Source organism: Mastigoproctus giganteus, chromosome 7 (assembly GCF_048544385.1).
Source record: "Mastigoproctus giganteus isolate SK-2022 chromosome 7, ASM4854438v1, whole genome shotgun sequence".
Lineage (NCBI taxonomy): Eukaryota > Metazoa > Arthropoda > Arachnida > Uropygi > Thelyphonidae > Mastigoproctus > Mastigoproctus giganteus.
The window spans coordinates 106,187,994-106,211,974 of NC_143581.1; the positions used below are offsets into that span (position 1 = coordinate 106,187,994).

The 23,981-nt window shown below is 37.8% G+C and overlaps 1 protein-coding gene across 1 annotated transcript in view; it reads right to left on the reverse strand.

The window, feature by feature from the left end:
- LOC150083126 (ankyrin repeat and fibronectin type-III domain-containing protein 1-like) overlaps positions 1 to 23,981 on the reverse strand; it is a 558,629-nt gene that overhangs the window by 522,639 nt on the left and 12,009 nt on the right. Inside the window, exon 2 of the mRNA XM_090378398.1 lies at positions 17,518 to 17,674. Coding sequence (XP_090234524.1) covers positions 17,518 to 17,576 — 59 coding nt within the window. The 5' untranslated portion in view covers positions 17,577 to 17,674. The remainder of the gene's footprint in view (positions 1 to 17,517; positions 17,675 to 23,981) is intronic.

The window sequence follows — 23,981 nt, forward strand, 5'->3', positions numbered from 1 at the left end:
ATGCTTTATTAATTAGGAGTTTGCCTTTGTATTGACTGGTCTGCAAGGATTCTCCTTATCGTTATCGTTATCTAATTACATTAAATTTCTACATCTTTTTATATCAATATTTTTGTTTTCGCTATATTAAAGTATAAGGATACTATTATGCTAGTTATCATACTCTGTGAGTTTGGTAAGATATATAGTCGATGGTTAACTGTATTTCCCCCATTTTTTAGTTATTTTTACCTTATAATACTATCATGAGTTACTACACTTTGAATAATCATAAGATACTACGTCGGTCGCGTAGGCTAAACTGTACCGCGGATTCTACTATGGCTATGAGTGATCCGATAAGTAACCAAAATAGCCATGTTGCATCTAATGTATTAGGCTTACCAAGTAACCGCCCGGTTAATGATACTATAGACAATAACTTACATTTGGACACGAGGACTTTTGCATCGGAGCTATACTTAAAATTCAACAAATGCAACAATATGAGATGTCAAACTTGCCCGGCCATGAACATTAAACATGTCTCCCATAATACCTATGATCCGGTTTTCTGCCATTCTAGGGGAGCTATTTACCTAATTACATGTAATACGTGTATGGCTAAGTATATTGGACAAACAGGAGGTGAATTACATATTAGAATTAATGGGCACAGATCCCATATTAATAATTTTGTTAATAAAAATGACATTGAACTGCAGCACTTCCAAACACATAGTTTCGATAATATTTCTATTACTATATTAGATATTGAACATAGACACAGCATTAGATTACAACGTGAAAACTGCAATATTCTTAAATATAAAACCCTGTACCCTTATGGTCTCAATAGTTTGTTTAATGGACGTAATTATAATATTGGTAGTTTAGATACTTGTGTTTATAAACTTTTTCATATGGCTAATAGATCCCAGCCTAAATTGCCACGTAGTAAGATGAGAAACAAAGTTTTTAACAATACTGGTACTGGCATTCAAATGCGCACTAAGCATACTTTAGGAAAATTTACCGACATGCTGGATACTTGGGATAAAAATGTTATAAATATTAAACTCATACATGATATCTTATTCGGCCTCAAGCATAGCAAGTTAAAAGCCTTAGAAAAAATTAACCAGACATATTCACATCGTAACCAGCATCTTGACCACTTACTTAGGGATATTTTTAAATATCGTCTATGTAATAAACCTGTTATCCATAACATCTATATCAATATTAAATTCAGTAACATTATATTTGACTACTTACCGTTAAAGGAGATATTAAATAAACATGTTAGCAGTTTTCCACTCAGTAATAGGAATATAGTAACTAGGTTTAGTTACAATAAACCTTTTGGGCTTACTGCTTGTAATTATAAGCAGCTAGCCTGCAACTTAGATAATGTCTACCAGGATGCTATTTGCTACTGCCACTTACCACAATACCATGATTTCGTTGACTTACATCATGGGCATGTAATTACTGGTAATCTTAACCTGGTTCCTCACCAGGAATTGAGATCTGTTCTTTCCTACGGTTTTAAATACAGACCTAACACTAGCCTTAATGCTAATCTTATAACCAAACTAATACATTCTGACCTTATGCATTTTTGCCTTAAATTGGCCTATAAGTTTAATTTACCACTAGAGGCCTTCTATAATTGGCTAGTTCTTACTAATAGCGATTTTAAACAACATATATTTAGTATGCTTTTACATAGGAAGCATCATACCATTAGAGATAGCAAAAGATATAATATGCAGTTAATCAAACGACATTTAAAGGAGTTACAGGATATATTTATCATAACAACTATAGATAAGGCCGCTAATAATTACAGTTTCATCTGCAAAAAATTCTATGCCACACTATTATACAATGAACTACATAGCAGTGCTACATATACTAAATCTAACTGTAACCTTGGTACTATTACCAAAAAGCTACTGGCTATACAAAAAAGGTTAAAAATTAGTAACTATAATACTAATTTTCCGTATTTGTATGGTATTCCCAAGTTTCACAAATCGCCTATTAGTTTCAGATTTATTACATCTTGTAGAAATAGCTACTCAAAAGTCCCACATAGTAAGCTAGTTGAATTGCTCAGCATGATTTTCAAGGCTATAGATTCCTCCAGAATTATTAATAACAATAGACCTATTTTAACCTTTATAAAGAACAATATGAATAGCATCAAACATATAAATACATATGATTTCAAAAATTTATTTACTAGCATCCCACATGATAGTCTAAAATTGGTGTTAAATAATTATTTTACAGAATATAGCCAAATTTTACCCTGCCAACGTAATTATTGGGATAACTTGATTAATCTTTGTATTTCCAACAGCTATATTTATAATGGTAGTAATATTTTCATACAGCATGCTGGCATTGCCATGGGGGCGAGTAGCTCGTGTCTCATCGCCAACTTATATCTGCATCATTTTGAAAACAACTTTGTTAAAGATATCCATATGTTCAGATATATTGATGACCTAATTGTGTTCAACAATACTAGCTTTCTTACAGAAGCGGTTAAACACTACCCGCAGGAGTTGGTTCTAGAAGTCACTAACAACGGTGACCCTTTTAAAGTAGCATATCTGGACATAGATATTCAGATTAATAATAATACACTATCTACCAAGCTATTTGACAAACGCAAAGAATTCAATTTCAAAACTATAGACTTAACCCGTTGGGGTACTAATATCTCTGTACGTATACTTAAAAACATTATAGTGACACAAACTATCAGAAGAGTATATATTTGTAATAATAAAAGTGATGTTATATATGCGCTTATCGATCTTAAGCATAAATTATTGGATAACGGTTTCCCATATAATTTCATTTTGAAACATATGAGTACTGCTTTATCCATAGCACTAAAAAAGTACCACGATAATTTAAACCAGTTGGAAATTATCGAAAATATTAGGCAGGCAGTTTATTAAACTGTTATATACATTTTGGATATTGCCGTGGTCTTAATGTAATCATTATTGTTTTTTAATATAGGGTATAGATATAGCGAGTGGTGTACTAATTAGCCTTTGTATATACATGTACATACTAGGGACTGCTGTTTTGAACTCGCTATATATAGCTTACGCCTTAGAAAAGTGGTACCTATATGGGTTCTTTACAGTAGGAATGAATTCTATATTATACTAGGATTTCTCTTCTACATCTGAGTATTATTGGTTTTGTTTTCTCTATTATAGAGGGCGCTATTATGCTTTTGTTCATCCAAAAAACACCGGCTAATTCTTGACAAATCTTAGGTGGCGCATGACGCTTTGTAGTTATATAAGTCTAGTGAGGTTGCTGCAGGCGTTTTGTTTTTCCCGCCTTGGGCTACGGTAAAGTATGCTTGGTAGATTCCTTACGGGGTTTTTACCATGTCCCCTCTTTTGTTCTCTAAGCATTACTGACAATTCGACCTTATCTGACAGGTTCCGTCTTTCGTTCTCTTAGCATTACTGGCAATTTGACTTTATCTGACATTATTTATGTCATACTTAAAGTAAACTTTATTAGGAATTAGCCATTCCGTTTTTTCCTTTTTCTTTTTCTTCTTTTTCTTTTTATTCGATTGATATATTTTTACAGGCCTTTACTACCTAACCAGGATCCCTACTTTTAGGGTCGGGAAGTTACGCTCCCGGTTAATATCCGATGTACTATCGATAAATTGACCTTTTCTTTCTTTTTGCTTTTAGCTTTCCTCTTGCCTTATTTTTCATACCTCGCGAACTATTAGAGTAATTCGAGGGGGAGTGAGGTACTATTGCTCTACTATACATTTTTCCGTTCTCCTTCGGTTAGCTTTATTAGCTATTTTCTGCAAAATTTTATGCTAAATTGTGTTCAGCAAAAATTTTAATAATTACTCAGTTGTGCTTATAATGTGGTAGCGATCGGTCGGGCTAAATATCATCCAGCCTGTATCATTTATAAATTGTTGTTATGTATTACGGTACGACACTTGTTGTTTTGGCATTCTAGACTTACATTTGTCTCAAATCTTACGTTAATGTTATACTAAATTATTCCACATTTCCACTATTATATTATTTTGGCTTTAGTATACAGGCAGATGATAACAGAAACCGATGGCTCAGTCTAGCATGGGTTGGTTATTTTGTAAGGGTTTAGCCCTCGACAAAGTTCCTTGCAAAATAATTTTCCTGTGTTGGGCTTATTATTTTATTATTTTATTAATTTACTTAATATGATTTATATTTTGGTTTTCATGTATACTGGAGATATGGCAGGACTATGGCTATATGGATTTTCAAACTTTAAAGATATTAACTTTACACTATAACGTATCTATTTAGTATGTATATATATATATATATATATATATATACACACACTTATATTTGAATAATGTTTGAAATAATTGAAAACTGAATCTTTCATAATAAAAGTAAAGTAAATTAGAATGATAATTAAAAAAATAAAAATAATACCAGTAGCATGGCAAGACAGAAGAGCAAAAATAGACAAAATTAAACATAATGATCAAACCAACAGGGAGGGAAGAGAAGAGTAACAAGAGTAAAAATATTGCAGTAGAAACTCTCCAAGATAATTTAGAAATTCTAAATACAAAGATAATAATCAATTAAATTTTGAAAGCCAATTAAATAGAAATTTAACGCCCCCCCCCCCCTCTGACGGGCGCCAAGTCCAAATTTATGAGAAATATCACCAGCAGAGAAGTAAACCAACTACAATAAAATAAAACAAAAATAGACTGACCATTACGCTGCCAGTGTACTGGCAATATTTTTATTTTTTTTAATTATCATTCTAGTTTACTTTACTTTTATATTTCAAGCATCATGTAGAGGAATATGCTTTTTTGTTGCCTCTGATGTTTGCTTTATCTTTATTTTTATTATGAAAGATTCAGTTTTCAATTATTTCAAACATTATTCAATTATAAGTATATCACATGGCAGTAGTGGGCGGATTTGCTAACGCTGCGTCTGTGCTGCCATCCATAGTTCATTATTCGATTATATAATCCGACTATATTTTTTGTCAGTGGCATGGCTTCGCATTGGAGTGCTTATATCTGTCCTATTTTTAATTTTCAATGCATCAGGACCACCGCTATTCAAGTCTTCTGCATTGGCGGTTCGATCTGTGGATCGGATGGCGGACTGATCTTTCGATCGACTGGCCTTTGCGGCGATTTGTCTAGCGATCGAAATCCAGCGATTCCCTGACCATTATTGGTCTTGTGGTCCTCTGTTGAGATGGGGCGTAATGGTCAGTCTATTTTTGGTTTATTTTATTGTAGTTGGTTTACTTCTCTGCTGGTGATATTTCACATAAATTTGGACTTGGCGCCCGTCTGAGGGGGCGCCCTTAAATTTCTATTTAATTGGCTTTCAAAATTTAATTGATTATCTTTGTATTTAGATTTTCTAAATTATCTTGGAGAGTTTCTGCTGCAATATTTTTACTCTTGTTACCCTTCTCTTCCCTCCCTGTTGTTTTGACTATTTTCGCTCTTCTGTCTTGCCATGCTACTGGCATTATTTTAATGATTCTAATTTACTTTACTTATATATATATATATATGAATGTATGAATGGCGTGTTTTTTTTTTTACTTGCTGTGGTATGTAAAACTACCTTTGTAAATCTTGTCAATATAATTTAGAAACACCCTATGTGTTTATTACTCTTAAGTTTGAATTATCTCAAAATGAGAGAGAGCAACGAAATTTTCAATACTATGTCATTATTTCAATTTTATTCTTTTATTTATTTATTGTTGTTTATTAAGGAGAATTAAACTTTTTTGCTCTGGTGCTGGAATACAAAGATACAGCTCTGAGTTTTATGCTCGCCCCCCCCCCCATATTTAACAAGGAACAGCACCGTAAGTTGATTAATAACAGCTCTGTCCAAAACTTCGGGAATTTTGGGAATCAGTAATAAAGAAAATGTTCTAATAAGGAGTCCTAAAATGCTTTCGTCTTCAATTAAAGCTTTATGTATATAGAGCTGTTATAACTGGATTGCGAATCAGGAGTTTGATATGAAACTATAAATTATATTTAAATAACAACACAAGTGGTAAATAAAATAATTAATTACGTTAGAAATTTTTCAGTTGGCAGGAATGATCGGTTTAACAGGAGCAATAAAAACCTCAAGTTTAGAATTTACGCGAATGCATTGTTTTAACTTATCAAGTGTTTTTTTTTTTTTTTTTTTACGACTTAGCAACACTCTCCACATCGCCTGTCAAAAATTAGTAGGCTTAGTAATGATATTTTACTTCCTGTAATAGAACGTGACTAAAAGGTTGTACTTACCAGTAAACTGTAATTAAGTCCGTTCTTAAAATTATCGGATAGAAATGCATTTCTAATCGTCTTGTGCACCCTGAATAAATATTGGATAAAGTAAACGAAAATAATTAATGTATTATCCAGACTTTTGCTTGTGAACTGTTGCTTTGCGAACTGGCGAGCGTTTGTACTTAGAGCGTATTGGGTACTGGCGCTACAAGCGTTGAATGAGGAGAAGTAAGGTAAACTCTGATAAAGGCTTTTTGTTTAATTTTCTAACCATTAATTTATTTTGTGATCGTTTTAAAGTTAGAAAATTATTGTTTTAAAAAAAATAATGTAAGAGGATATACTGCTTTTTATGTAGTGTATCAATGCGCCTTACGTCACTAAGGTAAGTTAACTATCTCGTTAAGAAAGTACTGTATGCCGATGCATCTTTATTAGAGGTTTATAATGGATATATTTATTTTGAATGACTATTTCCACATTCCCGAATCTGAAAAGTAAAATTCTCATTATATTTAACTATTTTTCTCTCTTATATTTTAACCAAGCTGTTAATATATGCACGATATAAGCAATTTTTCCCCCATATTTTGATGTTCACCAATCTTAAAAGTGAAACCATTTGAACACAAAAATAAAACTCGTAAATAAATGAAATTCAGACAATAAGCTCATTAATAAGTTTAATTATGTAATTTCAGCGTCATCGATTTTGAACGGGTTATTTTGCACGCTCCTAAAATGGCAACTCTGTGGACAAGGGCTCACATCTGGTGAGCATGGGCTTGGCACACCCAGGGTGCTGAGCTGGATATCAATCATCATTCTTCTCTTTCTTGGAGATTCCCTTCTACTTCTGACTCTCTCACTCTCTCTCTCTCTCTCTCTCTCTCTCTCTCTCTCTCAGGGTAACTCAAAAAAAATTTTTTTTGGCTAATATAAAAAGGTTTAATAATATTTTTGAAATTCCTGACAACTTAAAATCTTATAACTTATTTACTTTTAACTATAAATACGACATTGATCATACGGTATTCTTTCTTTGGGGGGGGGGAGGTACTTTTCTATAAACTCTGTACAACCACTCGGTGACAGCCCCCATCCCCATGGCAACTGTTCTAACAGAGCTCAATTAACATTTTTTATTTGTTCATTTTTTGTGTATGCATCAGTAAATAAAAATACAGGAAGTCCTTGTTGTTCGTCGTTTCATTAATTCGCGAACACTTGTCTATCACGTGTACGCCACAGTCCATAATATATTATCGGTGTAGTTATTGAGAATTTCTCAGAATTTCTTTTAAATTTTATTGTAACTTTAATGTTATTTTTATTTATTTAAGCATTTTCAAAAATTATTTTAAAAGCTAAAAATATCATCAGATGTTTTAATACACTTCTTCTTATTATTAATGAAATTATTGAAAAGATCTAAGTTTGGGCGTATTTGGAGAAACTGTGTTCTGTTTGATCATGATGTTTATCGAGATTGTTTAGAAAACAACTTTGAAATTTGGTTGGTCGATCTGCAAAATCTGCTTGAAGAGAACAAAAGGCAAAGATAATTGGAAGTGCTGCACATGTATGCAATAAAGAGTTCTTCTTCTTCAAATGTTACTATGCAAGTACTGCCAAAGTAACAAGAAGTAATGTTATGGGAAACTTTTAGCTATCTGGATTCCTCAGTCCAAATGGCTAAAAGTATCAATCATTCAAGAACATATGCTTATTAAAGGTTTCGGTAATATAAAAACATGCACAGTATAACAAAAAGATAACATGAAATTAATTAAAAACGTAGCATTAACATTCAATAGATATGAGTATATCCAATATTTTAAATTAAATAAAATAAAACATAAGCCAGTAGTATGGCAAAAACTGTAGAGCGAAAATTAACATAAAAATAACCCAAAGACATAACTCCAAGACAAAAAATAACCCAAATAAACAAACGAACGAAAAAAAAAGAATAGACATAATAGTAGCCCGATAACCTTTGTATAATTTCGAGTTTTAAATCCGATTAATAAAAACTATACAAATTTTAGAATAATGCCAATTATATAATAATTTACTCCCCCCCCCCCCCCCCCCCGAGAGGTACCAGTTCCGAAAGACGTGAAATATCACCAAAAGAGGGTTAAAGGAACTACCAAACAATAACAATAACAAAATCAAAATAAATTAAAATAAATATAGACTGACCATTATGCCCCATATCGACAGAGGACCACGAGGCCAATAATGGTCATGGAATCGCTGCATTTCAATCGCTTTGAAATGCAGCGATTCCATGACCATTATTGGCCTCGTGGTCCTCTGTCGATATGGGGCATAATGGTCAGTCTATATTTATTTTGATTTTGTTATCGTTTGGTAGTTCCTTTTAACCCTCTTTTGGTGATATTTCACGTCTTTCGGAACTGGTACCTCTCGGGGGGGGGGGGGGTATCGCTAAATTATTATATAATTGGCATTATTCTAAAATTTGTATAGTTTTTATTAATCGGATTTAAAACTCGAAATTATACAAAGGTTATCGGGCTACTATTATGTCTATTCTTTTTTTTCGTTCGTTTGTTTATTTGGGTTATTTTTATGTTAATTTTCGCTCTACAGTTTTTGCCATACTACTGGCTTATGTTTTATTTTATTTAATTTAAAATGTTGGATGTATTTCAGCTTCATATGGAGGAATTGCATGTCGCTGCCTCTAATGAACGCCTAATTAATTATTTATTTATTTATTCACTTTATTATAATTTAATTAATGTTAATATAATTCAATGATAGTAGATATGAGTATATACATAGTTGTGAGACAGACAGTACAACACGTTCATATGTACAAAGCACATATTTCACAGGCGTGCATTAAGTTGTATACGGTTTCGCATTATCTTGTGAAACAGTTCGTCGGTGTACCTGCGACGTGCCGCTCTGCGCCTCATAGCAGGTGGAGATGCCGACATCAGGGGCCAAACAAAAGGGGAACATGTTCGGCCAACGAGCGCCTGTAATTGCGATCCGAAGCGAATTTCTGGAGATCTACTCCAATCATTAGCAGGGCTTGTATTGTAGGAAGTACTTGGCTAGGTAGGAATCTATCACTGATCTTCAGCCTGTTCCGTTGTAGCTGAAGAAGAGGGGTGGCTCTTAGGGAAGGAAGCGGAACATACCCCTGACATATATCCCAGAAGTCAGGGGAGTTGATTTTGCCAACCAGCATTTTGACTGTGGCCACAGTTCTCCTCATGCCGATTATTTGAGGCAGCCGCGGGATTTGAAGTTGGTCGGCCATTCTGGTGGTCCTCTGTTGAGGGGCGGGGAGTCTATGTTTGCGAGTTGCCCACTTCAGTATCCAGTATTCGCTGGCGAGGATGGGCTTCATGAGAGAAGGTACCGCGGAGGCCCATATTTCAGAGGCATACAGAAAGGTAGGATACACAACGGTTTGCAGATAACTGATTGTAGTTTTTGCGTCTGTGTTATGAAGAAGATGTTGACGGGGTAATCCAACGCATTCGGCTGATCTTGCGTAGAACACATTCGATGTGACAGTTGAATCTAAGGTTTGGGTCGAAAGTTACACCGAGATGTTTGTGTCTTTGTATTACACCGAGATCTTTGTGAATTCTTTGTGTTGGAATTATAATTATTCCAATTATACTTGGAATAATTGCACCCTCCAGTGAGGGTTGTATGAATGTGGGACATTTCTTCAGAGAGAAAACCATAACAACGGATTTTTGAGGGTACAGTTTAAGACCGAAATGGTTGAGATGGCTAGAGAAAGCTGTGATCTTATTACAGGTTTCCGATGTGATCACTCCTCTGTCGGCTGATAGTGGTATTTCCGTTAGGAACTTTATATCGTCGGCGTAGGTAATAACATCATCTCTGTTACAACAAACGGAATAAAGAGGGCAATAAAAAGTAGCCCCGATAAAACGCCACCTTGCGGCACACCTGCATTGATGGATCGGGTATAGGAGAGGTTGCGATGAGCGAGGTACATTGTTCTATTCCAGAGGAGCGAGTGCAGAAAAGCGAAAACGTCACCTTTGATCCGAAAGAAATTAGAAGATTCAGAAGGGCTGTGATGTTAAGGCTATCAAACGTAGCTTCGATATCGGCATAAACAACCGCCATTTCTGATCTAGCCTCAAATGCATTTAGAATTTCCGTTTGGACTGCCAGAAGGTTGGAGACAGTTGATCTATTAGGGAGAACATAATGGAGTTGCTTTGATGGTTGTGGAAGAAGATGGCGTGTTATATGCGGAGGAAGGACTTTTTCCAGTAGCGCTTTAGGAGCGTGGATGCAGTGGATATCGGTCTATAGTGCTTCGGCTGGCTTGGTAGTTGAACTTTAGGTAGTGGGGCGAGAGCGTATTTGCTCCAGGATGCAGGAAACACTCTATGAGAGAGGATGAAGTTGAAAAAGCAGAGCAGAGGATCAAGGATATATGGACTGAGGCACTTTACGATGAAATGCGGGATTTTATCGACGCCAGCGGTGCATGACGGACGCAGCGAGTTGATGGCTTGAAGGAGCTGCTGTCGATCGATTTGAATGGAAAACAGCTCATCATCTGGACCAGAAATGGAGTCTGGTTGGTAATCATATGGTTGTGTGGTGTTGTCTTGGAATCTGGCTACATAGTTGATCCATTCAACTGGATTGAAGTTGGAACCTGGTTCAGAGTTACGGGTATATGGCTCTTTGCCTTTGGATAAGGTCTTGTCAGTATATTTTTTAATGGCTTGAGACTTCAGTCTCTTAAACAGTGCTCTAGCTTTGGAGTACTGAATTCGGTCATATGCTGTACCAGACTGTTTCCATTGTTTATGGAGGGATTGTTTGCATTTGAAATTGTAATTTAGCTCCGAAGACCACCAAGCATTAGTTCTAGCGGAGATACTGACCTGTTTAGCTGCTGAGAACATGGTAACAGTATGCAACCATCTAGTTAATGTCTATAGTCAGTTCCGGATCTCCTGATTCAAGAACTCCCCAGGGAATTAATCTTGCTGCATAATGGCATCTGTTCGGTTGTAGGAAGGTGGAAGAGATGATAATCTTCCTTTTCACGTTGTGGGAGACATTAAAGTTGGGCATTGGGAGCTGCAGTAGGACTACGATAGGTTCATGATCGGATTCAAAGTGAGTTTCAGGTTTAATGTCGACGCTACAGGAAACAGACGATAACATGAGGTCCAGGCGATGAAGACCTCTAGTTGGGACTTCATTTATGATCCTGAGGCCACTAGGTGCAATCTTAGCCATAAGTCACTCATGAAGATTTTGGAGACTTAAAATCTCCGCAGATGAGGTGGATGGCAGATGTGTGGAGCGTATTTATTAGCCAAGACGCAATATCATTGATTGTCTGAGCATCAATGCTTCGAATAGACTGGATTTGCTGGAGACTACATGTACGAACTCAAGTCTGCTAGCACTTATGATAAGAGCAACAACACCCCCACCACAGGTGTGAGATCGGGAGGTGAAGAAAGATTTGTAACCGGCAGCTTGGGCGGAGGCAATTGATTCTTGTTGTGGTTCCAGCCAGGTTTCAGACATGCAGATGACATCAGCCATTTGGGACAGGAGTATCTGCTCAAGTGTCTCAAGCTTATTACGAATACCACGAACATTACCGAGTTTACATATGCGCGTAAATCAAGAATTGGGCGAAAGTACGAATGATTTTAATGGTAGTCATGGATGGTTTGATCGCTTTAAATGCAATTTCCTGTTACGAAGAACTCTACTACGAAAAAGAAAGACAAACAAAACAACCGAAAATTAGTTCTTTCTCTCAAAGTAAAATGAGGCCAATGTATTCAAGTCGTTACGGAAATAAATTGGTAACTATTTTGTTTATTTATAGTTCACATTACATGAAATTTATACAAAGGAGAAAAACAGTTCGACTCAAGAACACGAATGGCGGGAGAGGGCAACTCGTACACAGAGTTAGAAGGGGGGGGGGGGTGATATGAGTCGCTAATTGTTTTTCTCTTTAGAAATTCTTTTATATTTGTACTGTTTTACGCAGAATTTTTTTTTCTTTGGAATATATCTTTCACCCAGTATATGTCACATACAAGTCAATACATACGAGGCTGATCGGCTCCGTTGTTCATCTAGGAATTTAATTAAGATAAACAGTGAAGACTTCCTGTATAAATTACGTATAGGAAGAAAAGAGTTTGGTCAAATATCAAAAAACGCTAAATTTAAACAGGCAGAGCATGGATTCCACCACCAGTATAAGTGATACATTTCTTACAAATTAAGTCTTTTATATTACTTTCTTCCCACCATGAAAGATAAGTAGAAGATCATTATCACAGCGCTCCAGATATCAGAATCATGTTAATAAAATTTTGCGTCCAACTTAGTCAATACACAAAAGAAAATAATGGCCTTTTCCCAGAAATGTAAGAATATTTAAAATAAAGCAGACGTGGAAACACAGCACTCTTCGACATGAAAACCGAACGAGCTCTAGGACATTATCAAGAAATTACTATTGCCACGTAATAGTATACTTTGGCGATGTCTCTTCTTGGAATACTGAAAGGAATTATAATAAAAATCAGGAGGGACACACAAGAATTCGCAGATTTCTCCTTCCGGAGGTTAGGCAAGCTGTCAAAGAAAAACAGGGGGGAAGGGCACCTTGGCACCCTCTGAACTCTCGTTAAGATCTCAGCACAGATCCAAACAAAAATGCTTTTATTTTCTCAGGGAAAGTTTTCTTTCCAATCCGACCCCGCTTCAAGCAACAGCAGAAAAGTTGGCTATTATTTTGCCAAAATGTGTAGTTAAATGAGAACGTTAGATGGCAAAACATAAATAATAATAATATTCAGGCACCTCTATCTTCATTGTGATTAAGGTAAAAATCGTTGCAATTATAGCGTATTCACAATGGAAAACCTTCCCATAGCCAGTACCCATGTTATATGATTAACGGATCGTTGCCAACCAAATTCCAGAAAGTATTTCTCTCTCTCTCATAGTAACCAACCCTAAGAAACTGTTTCAAACTTTTCATCTCTCTCTGTTTGGCATAGAGATACATTCTTATCCGGACATAATGTAATAATAATATCAAAGAATGTGGTTCTTTTATTGAGACAATTGTAGCTCCTTTAAGGTAACAACATGAAAATTAAGGAACCAGCAGCTGAAAGAAATTTTTCTGCAGAAATAGGCGCAGTAACTAAGTACACGTGCCTTGAGTGACCGGGGTTCAAGCCTGTGACTGCTGAATACGGTGCTGTTTCTTGTATTCTGTCTATCTTGTGAACTCCTCTGATCATTTGGTCGTCCCGGAGTATAAACAGAAAAATTTATTTATTTATTTATTTTACTAGAAATGGCTTGTGCCACATATAGCACACTATAGCATAGTTAGAACGAGACCTCCAGTGTTACACACGTCAAAGCATAGAAATTTATGAAATTACCTTGTATACTTAACATCGTCAGTGGCCATTCTAGTGCAACAATAAAATCAGCATATTTTGACAAACACATCTTAATTCTAACTCCATAGGGGCTTTTAATATTTAGAGCAGCTAAAAGCACAGTCGTTGTAATACTTTCCAAATTAAGTAATTGATTATTAATAAATACTTCTTCCGTGAATGTCGTGTGGATTCGTTATATGTAAATTACCGACAACTTCATTCGGTTTAGTTGCATTGACCTGAAACCCTATTTCAATCAAATAACTTCAAGCAGTTTTCAGTTGGATTTTAATTGCAGCTGCGTTTTTGCCCATTCTGATTTTATTAGTCAGCATAATAAAATTCCACTTACTATTGAACGCAATTTTGCTTAATATGCCTAACATTGTAGTCATAACAAATGAATATACTGTAATGAATATTTAGCCCATTGTGGTTCAGAAATGAATTTAGCCCAGAAATGAATTCCTAAATTATTTAGGAATTCAGAAATGAATTCCTAAATAATTTTAACAAGTTAGTAGAATCTGTAAGTAACGATTGTATGTAGAAGGAATTACCGGTGACCCTTCATTATCAGAAAGGCTTCATTATGGAAGTTTCCTGGGATCGTGCATGTCTTCGATTAGAAAAGAAATAAATGCACAGATGTATGACCTTCTGCAAATTTGAAATCACATAATATCACTGCAGACATTTACACGGAAGTTAAAGAAAGAATTAAAGTTTCACTTTCATAAACTAACTGCAACGAAAGTGAAACCTTCGTTAGGGTGATTACTCTTTAATTTTTGCAAATGTCTACAGCGATATCGCAAAATAATGTTGACTAGCATCGACTCATGGTCGAGCGACTTATTTTCTCCGGAACAAAAGTCAAGTTCCGGAGAAAATAACGATCTCAATGGTTAACGAAGCAGGAGTATCTTGACAGGAATGTAGTTATATGGAAATCACAGCATGCATTTGTTAAGGGGGGATATTGTTTGATCAATCTCATTAGCTACTGTGACGCAGTTAATTGAAGAACTGGATGCAAAAAATAATTTTGACACCGTATACATAGATATCAATAAAGCTTTTGACACTGTTCCATATGAAAGTCTGGTATACAAATTGGAGCAGTGTGGAATTAGGGGAAAGTTACTGCCATAGATGAAGGGATCGTTTCGCAAAAGACAGAGGGTAGTTATTAATGAGCACTGCTCTTATTGGAATAATATTATTAGTGGAGTCCTCAAGGTTCAGTGCTGGGCTCCTTACTATTTTCAGTATTCATTTAATGATACTGATGAAGGCATATCAGGCTTAATGTCTGCCTGCTGATGACACAATGGTTGGCAGGATGGTTAATGACAGGAATCAGAGAGTGCTGCCGCAACAAGACCTAGAAAAATTAGGCAGATGGTCTGAAAAGTGACAATGAGGTTTAACATTCATAAACACAAGTTGTGCCTATGGATAGCAGTACTCTCAGAGCAACGTACCAACTGGGTATGATGCTCATTGATAATTTACACTGAAACAGTGGAGAATGAAAAAGACCTAGGGGTAATTGTACAGTCCAATATGAAGTTCTCTGAGTAGCGCAGATAGGCTGCTAGACCAGCCCATGTGATTCTGTCAATGATATACAAAAATTTTCCTGACAGGGACAAACAAGTGATTATCCCGTTGTATAAGAGTCCTCAAGGGACAAGTTAAGTATAAGGTGATGATTATGTGTTACAGGTCTGGAAGCTCCATTTTAGAAAGGATGGTGGATCTTTTGGAAGGCCCAGAGAAGAGCAAGGAAAGTTAGTCAGGGGCACAAAGGGTACTTTTATCAAGAAAGTCTTCGGTTCTCTAAATTGTAAACTAAATACTCACGGCATCATTATTCTTTCTCGGATGACATACACACACAAACGGGGCATAAATCAAAATACAATTTGTATGAAAATTAAATTTTTCTTCAGCCAAAAAGATATTTATTGTTGGAACAAATTTTGGTCTTGTCTTGTGGCAATGGGTAATTTGAATAAATTTAAGGAAGGTTTCGACATATTATTATTAGAGAGGATGGACAGATGATTGATGTTGTTGTATGAGCTTGCTTCCTTGCATCATTCGCCACTACTAATAATTATACTAACTAAAACTGTTCAACCTTTAAAATATTGCGAATTTAGTACTCCTAAAATGCGAATCAAATAAATAAAAGTCTGGCTAAACAGATAGCGCGTAAGCAAGTAGCTGCCTTTTCAGCATAACTATGAGAACCAGACGCAGGCAGATCTTATGTGCCCTCTGTCGGTTCATATATGATTTGTCAGGACTAAAGAATATCTTCTTACTGAAAACTAATAACGTAAGAAAAGATTATACATCGGGTAGAATGTAAACCATCCGATGTAATCCTTATCTCTTCAATATCCCTCGCACGAGAGGAAAAAATCGTGTGGCAGATTTGGAAGCAAAATTCTGTTGTCTCTCCTACGTATTTTTATAAAGTTATAAGATTACAACTTTATAAAAAATACTTGATAAAACTTTATAGTTTTACGTCCTCTAAATTTAAAATTCAGATTAATTTACAACTGTATAATATTTATTACAGTTCTCCTGTATAAGTCTCCTTTCTCTCTGTGTATCTCTTCACAAGCGACACCACTTTCATAAGTCTTACAAAACAATTCACGGCAGGCACTGGCTAAAGGTAACAATGCGGTATTTAAACTACATTAAATCTATGGATTTCTCTTTCACATATAATTTATTAATTGTATTATTAAAAAGATATTAATTGGCAAATTTCTATTCATGCGATTTTAATGAAATTGGCTTGACAAATCTTTCTGAAAAAAAAACAAACTAAACATAAAATTTCACGAAAATCTGTCCACTAGGAAGGAGTCAAGTCATGTGGACGGACGAACGATCGGACAAAGTGAAGGCAGTAGGCGCTTATGCATATGTACTGTATATATGCAAACGCGCCTAAAAAGGTCAGATTAAGAAACCCGCATACGCTGGCGCATAGATTTTTTTGTAGAACCCCCGCCCCAATAAGTAAACAACTGGATAATAACTATATACGTGTAGTTCACGAAATCATGTTTCTCAATCTATATAGTGTATGTAATTACTTTAACGAAACGCAAAACAACAAAGCTTAATTAATATTGTTCAATTAGTAATTATGTTGATTGAAAAACTTCGCACCAGACTTTCTCAATCATCATCAATCGTTCTTAATCCGAGATTATCGTTAGTTTAATGACATATCAGCAACCTATTTATTTATTTTTTTTCTGGTTTGAGGGGGCAAACGGTTCCACCACATACTGGAGGAACGTATTTCCAATCGTGAACATATTTTAACTGAAAAATTAGAAACAGAAATCTTTTTATTTCCACGTCTCTACACGAGTAATTGGATACTGCAGTCATTGGAGGCATCAGGATAATTATGTATGTATCCTTCGGTCGGTTTGTTGATCGAAAAAACCCCAAATTTCCGGAAGAAAATCCATGCAGCCCTCACCTGAGTCCGAATAGAAAAGCGACGTTGTGACATAAGCCCATAAAAATTCCTCAGGATTCGAACTCAGGCCTTTTTCACCCGGCGTTGGACGATGGTGATTATAAACACTGTACTACCTGCCCAGGCCATAACTGATATAACTTGGATATAAAGAATGCAATACTTACATTGTGATAATGTTGGGCTTGGCAATCATGGGGAGCCACTGTGGAGTATTTGTTCCCATGGTTATCTCGCACTCACAGCAAACGCATCTTACACTTTCGAACCCTCATCTTTACCAGATGCTGCGTTTTTTATTCGCTCATTCCGACGTCAGTTAACCTATTCAAAATTAAATAGAAAACAAAAAATATACGTATTATATAAATTACTTATTAGTAAGGATATTAAGAAGCAATATATAAAGGAAAATCAACAGTTTAAGGATTATAACACTTTCTATTGTAGTTATTATTATTATTATTATTAAAATCAGTTTATTTCCCAAGAAACCTTGGGTCACCCCGGGTTGTTTCTGTACATTTAAATACAAACTGACAAAACGCACCATAATCTCCACTTTGGAGTAGTGTAAAGTGTGTTAGCTGCCTAACGGTACCAAGGGTTTCCTCCATCTCTACATTGTATGCTTTGTTCATTTGACACAGAACTCTGTGGAGGCCAGAGATTTAAAAGTGTATGGGTGAATGTGGTGTAGTGTTATGTAGCGTTGTATCTCTGACCATTTAGCGGTTGGGCCCTAGTGGACCCACAGCACCCAGTGGGTCTAGGGCACCCAGTGCCCTAGTGGTCAGCCACCCAGTAGATTTATAAGTACTCTGGCAGGCCTTGCCACCCAGTTTCCGAAGATTTCAGAGGCAAGGGCCTCAGGTTTCAACCCCAACGCTAAAAAAAAAATATATATATTTTTTTTTTTAACGTTGGGATTTATTTAAGGTCAAAAGAAGTTTATATTTGCATGATAGTTAAATTTGGACGGTGATTTTGGTTTAATTCGAATTAGAAGTATTCGCGGTAGGTTTGGTAAGTCAGAGTGCGGAGGGAGACTGAAATGGAAGGGGGTTATAAAAATGGGGATGAAAGGGAAGGCATCCCCAAGTAATCAGTGGGAACGGGCCCCACCAGGAGAAAGGGGGTGCAGGAGGTGGGGACAGAGAACCACCCCCTTCCCAGGGAAAGAAGGGATACAAAGTGAGAGAGGCTAGTGCGTCGTGCTCATGACGTTAAAATGGCAACACAGGCAACAGATCAGCTGCAGTCTCTGGTGAGGTGTCCCATCTGTCCTCCCAGCGTCAGGTCCAGTTTAGAGCGTCAAGATCAGTAGGTCATTCATGGGACAAAGGTCCAATCACGGAGACTATTATATGCTGTTTGTAGCTCAGGGGTTCCTACCCCGTTTTGAAAGTCGAGTCCATCCAGGTGTCTTTGGTATCTCATGGAGCATAATGTAGTCCTCTTAGGAATACATCCTGTTTGGTCTAGAGTTGGTTTGTTTGGATCTAATACTCATATCCATGCTTTTGGCATGGATATGAGCTCCTTTGTTTTGTCACAGTCAGGTTGAAACTTACGTGAGTTTCAACCAGGTTATGTCATGATGTTATCATTGTCCGGAAGACCGTTCCTCTGGCTTCTATATTAGAGTTTCTTCCCCTAAGGTTTGGTTTGGCGGATTTTAGATTTGCGATTTATTAAAAGACAAGCTGTGATCGGTGACTTTGCGTCTAGCGGTCCTCAGGATTCCGTGGTTTTTAAGGTCGTGGGAAAGTTCTTTGTCTTCAGAAGAGCTCCTGTGCAAAGTGCGCAAAGGCATGATAGAAGTCTTCATTTCGCAACACGTACTGCTCCTGGTTCCTAAATGGAAAGTAAATCCTCGTAGAGGGGACATTCATGTGTGAGGTGGTCACACGTTTCCTCCTCTCCACAGTGACATTGTAGTATCTCAGAGATGACAAAATCAAACAGTTTTCTCCTGAAGGAACCGTGTTCATAAGGAGGAAGGTGGTATAGAGCCCTAGGTCGTGGGTAGATGCACTGAATGTCCGGGAAGAACTTCCGCGTTATAGCCTCCCTTGGGAGAATCAGACCACCTAGTCTGCCAGATATTTGGAGTAGTGATGCTAATTATTCGTTTCACCAGATTATCTCCTGCTCATTGTTTAGGGAATTCAAGGGGTTCCTTGGTGTATCGACTACTTTCTACTTTTTTTTTTTTTTTAATCGGGATTTGCATGTTGTGCAGGCTAGAAACCCTACTCCCTAAGGAGTGGGTTTTCCAGAAAGTTTTTAAAAAAAGCCTATAAACTTTCTCGTTTCAAAAGGCGGTTGAAATACTCTCACCCTCATGTTTTGATGAGCAAAATGAAAACAAGATCTGAGAATGATGGTTCCCAATGTAGAGCAAAATTAAATTTGGTCCATGAATTTCATGAAGAACCACCAATTCCATATTTTATTTTCAATCGATTCATCCAGAATGGAGCTACTATATTTCACATATGCAGTTGGGCCGAAACGGGAAAGACTTAGTTTCTTTGCCCACCCAATGAAAATATTGGAAGACAATGCTTGCCAATCTTTTAAAGAAAACAAAATGGCAATAATCAAATGAAAAGTACAAAAAAAAATTACATCACGAGTGACGTGATAGGAAAAAGTATTATAATATTCATATCTTATTTTAAAAAATATATCATTTGTCAAATATTATGCTATTTGATGTAAAACACTTCTGTTTGCGATTCCAAATGCATAAACTCCTTCTCTTTTGACATGCGGTCACGATATCTTAGAATTATTTTCTGTTTATTTTACATGTCTTCCCAATGTAGGTTCCCAATGGGTTCTCAAAGTATGTTCTCTACTTGCATCTCCTAGCGGCCTCAGCCCAGACCAGCATCAATGTGCAATTACACAGCTCGTCAGTAATGCTGCAAACAAGGCTATCAAAAAGAAGAGATTCACACCTGGTGCTGTCCCCTGGTGGTCACCTGAACTCCAGGCTCTTAGACGCGAAGTCATTTACCGACGAAAACGCTATCAACGTGCAAGAAGAACATGGCCTCCAGAAGAAACAGAGGCTTTACTGCAGCAATATCGAGTGACCAGGAACCAGTATACCACAACAATAAAACAGCGCAAAAGGCGCTCATGGGAAGCCCTGGTAAGCACTGAAGGGAACGCCGATCCCTGGGGGATTGTGTACAAAGTGACCACTAACAAGCTTCCCAGAGGCGAGGTCGTATCAACCACAAAATTACCGAACGGACTGTATACAAGATCGTGGCAAGATACTATCAATAATATTTTAGACGCTACATTTCAGCAGCCTGCTGACCCACACACACCGGAACAGCTACAGCTCTGCATGGAAAATGAAACATATCACACAACTGCAATTGAAGAACCCTTCACCACAACCGAGCTCAACTTAGCTGCATCTAGAATCAGAAACAAGAAGGCTCCGGGCAGAGACATGCTCGATCCAGAAATCGTCCAGAAGGCCATTGAACTTATTCCCACTACAATACTCAACCTGTTAAACCACTGTCTCCACCAAGGATTCTTCCCCACACAATGGAGGACTGCAATCCTTAGACTTATATTGAAGAATGCAACCAAACCACATGATCTGCCACAATCTTACCGGCCCATTGCACTGCTGCCAGTCTTCAGCAAACTTCTCGAAAGGATGATCTCCCATAGAATAGAAGCCCACTACAATGACGCTGGTCTCTCCTCACCTAAGCAGTACGGTTTCCGGAAAGGACGCTCCACGATTGATGCACTGGAAACAATCATTGAAGCTGCTACCAACTGCAACTCCAAATACTTTCTACTAATCTCCTTTGACTTTGCTGGTGCCTTCGATTCCCTCTGGTGGCCCAGCGTCCTGGGCAGACTCCGAAGAGCGCATGTCCCAGAAAACTTATATAGATGCATCAAGACCTATCTCCAGGACCGGCGAGTTGTCGTGTCTGCTCCCCACTGCAGTGTCTCCAGACCAGTCTTCAGGGGATGCCCTCAGGGATCTGTCCTGGGGCCTCTCCTCTGGAATCTGGTGCTGGATGATTTCCTGAACACCAAACTCAACAATGTACAAACCCAGGCCTATGCAGATGACCTGGTCATGCTCTTTTCTGCCAATAACAGAACCCAACTAGAAGCAACTGCCAACCAGGCCATCTCCACCCTTCAAGCTTGGGCAGAGCATAACAACCTAAAGATCTCCCCAGAGAAAACCAATTCGATCCTACTAAAAGGCACCCTTGATTTGAGAAGACCACCCCAAATCAAGGTCAATGGTGTTACAGTAAAACTAAAAACAGAGCTTAAATATCTAGGTTTGATCTTAGACAAAAACCTTTCCTTCACTCCTCATCTAGACCAACTCAGGATTAAGATCAGGAAGTATGCTGCCCAAGTCTCAAGAGTTGCCCGGAAGGACTGGGGCTTAAAGAAGAGAACGCTGTCACTCTTCTATAAGGCAGTTTTCATCCCGGTTATCACCTATGCTTCTGGAGTCTGGTACAAGAAGGCCAATACCGTAGTAAACAGATCGCGCCTAGGAACTATCCAGCGCTCTCTTCTCCTTCTGTCCTCGCGTGCTTGTCGCACTGTCAGCACCCATGCGCTACAGGTCCTCACTGGATCTCTTCCACTGGACCTGGAGATTGTTCGTCATGGGTTGCTCTACCAAATAGCCAAAGGAAGAGCAGTTACTTGTGCAGGTTTCACCACTGACCCAGCAAATAATAGAAACGCTGAAAAGATGAGACTTAATGAACATCTAACAGACACCTGGCAAGAAAGATGGCAGACATCAACTAAAGGCGCTGTCACCAAAAGATTCCTCCCTGATGTCAGGGCCTTCTACCCCCTCACACCTGTCTGGTTTTCACCAGGACTCTATGCTACCTACCTCCTCACTGGACATGGCTCCTTCCAGAAAAAACTACATGACTTCAGAATTTCAGACTCACCCCGCTGCCACTGTGGAGAGGATCAGACGTGGGAGCACCTTGCCCACAGCTGTGAAATCTACGAGGACTTCAGGAGGATCCTAATAACAAAACTACGCTTCAACTACCAAAATCAAGAACACCTCACCCTACAGAATGAAGAAACTTACCGAGCTCTGACTCAATTTGCAATGGACTTATTTACCAGGCAGAAAGCACTACCACCACCTTAGTATCCGAATCAATAGGTCATAACAACCATGACTGCCAATTGTTGCTATTCATCATTGAGCCATGAATGCTAATGCCTTGGACCAACTTGCACAAGACTTGACCAGCAGTGCAATCAAAGACAGGGTCCACACATACTTTGACAAATTCCTCATCATTGATTCCTGGACAAACTTTTCTCGACCAGACGTGACACATCTCATCAAGAAGAGGCCTAGCATCGATCCCTGGACTTGACCATTAATCTTGGACTCCCGGTTTTGACCACCCCCACTGTTCGTTCTGATGGACTACTGGACCAGCCTTCAGTCTGGATGCGACAAAGACTCACCAAATGGAGTCCCAATGACGGCACCTGAACTAGACCTTACTGAACATGACCTATCCACCATAGCAGCACTCGCACTGCTGGATTTCCAGCAAGTTGTCGGCTGCAACTGACTGGCCGTGCTAGCTGTACCTACCCTGAACTTGCGGGGTATATCTCTCTCTCATTTTTTTTTTTTTTTTTTTTCCGGCTTTCTTCTGTTTCCTGCCATCCGTTCTTTACTCCCCCCCCCCCTATTTTTCTCTTACAGAATGATTTTTTTTTTTTTTTTTTTATTTATTATTATTATTTTTTATTTTTATTTATTTTTTTTTTTTTGTGGGGAGGTGGTTTTCGTCCACCCGCCACCCCACTCTTCTCTCTGGTGAGGCGTTGGGCATGCCACACTGTCATCAGGGGCCATCTTCTCTATTGGCCCCTTTCTTCTGTTTCCTACCCTCCAGTCTTTTTGCCTTCCTCCCTTACTTTTCTCTTGCACAACGTTTTTTTTTTTTTTTTTTTTTTAGTTTATATATATATATATATATATATATATATATTTGTGTGTGGGTGTGTGTGTATATATATTTTTATATACACACACACTCATGCCCCCACAGGTCTAAATCTAAAAACATCAAAATTACTGCCCGACCTATTTGGCCCTAGAACAAGTTATCAGCGAACAACCCTACGCTCTGTTAAAATTACAACCGTTGCTCAAGAAACAGCGATCATCTCATTCTTAAATCTGGTCCTAGCCACTGAAATCCCAGGAAAGTAGGTGGCAGGACCCGCCAGAGTACTCTAGCTACAGTGGTACACCCGGTCAGCCTCCCCGTGGCATGGTGTGGTAACGTCGGGTCCCACTAGGGGCTCGGCGGCTAATAGACCGGAGGAACAAAGGGCACAACACAATACACAGCACATGACCCCCACACACTTCAAATCTCTGGCCCCGATACAATGTACACCCGCGGAGATGGGAGAAATCCCAGGAGCCGTTAGACACTAACATACCTTATACCTTATACCTTATACCTTATACTTGCATCTCCTAGAGGACGAAATCTCGAAAAGTGTCGAGTTCTCTCGGATGTCGAAATCTCCTTAAATGAATGTGATGTGA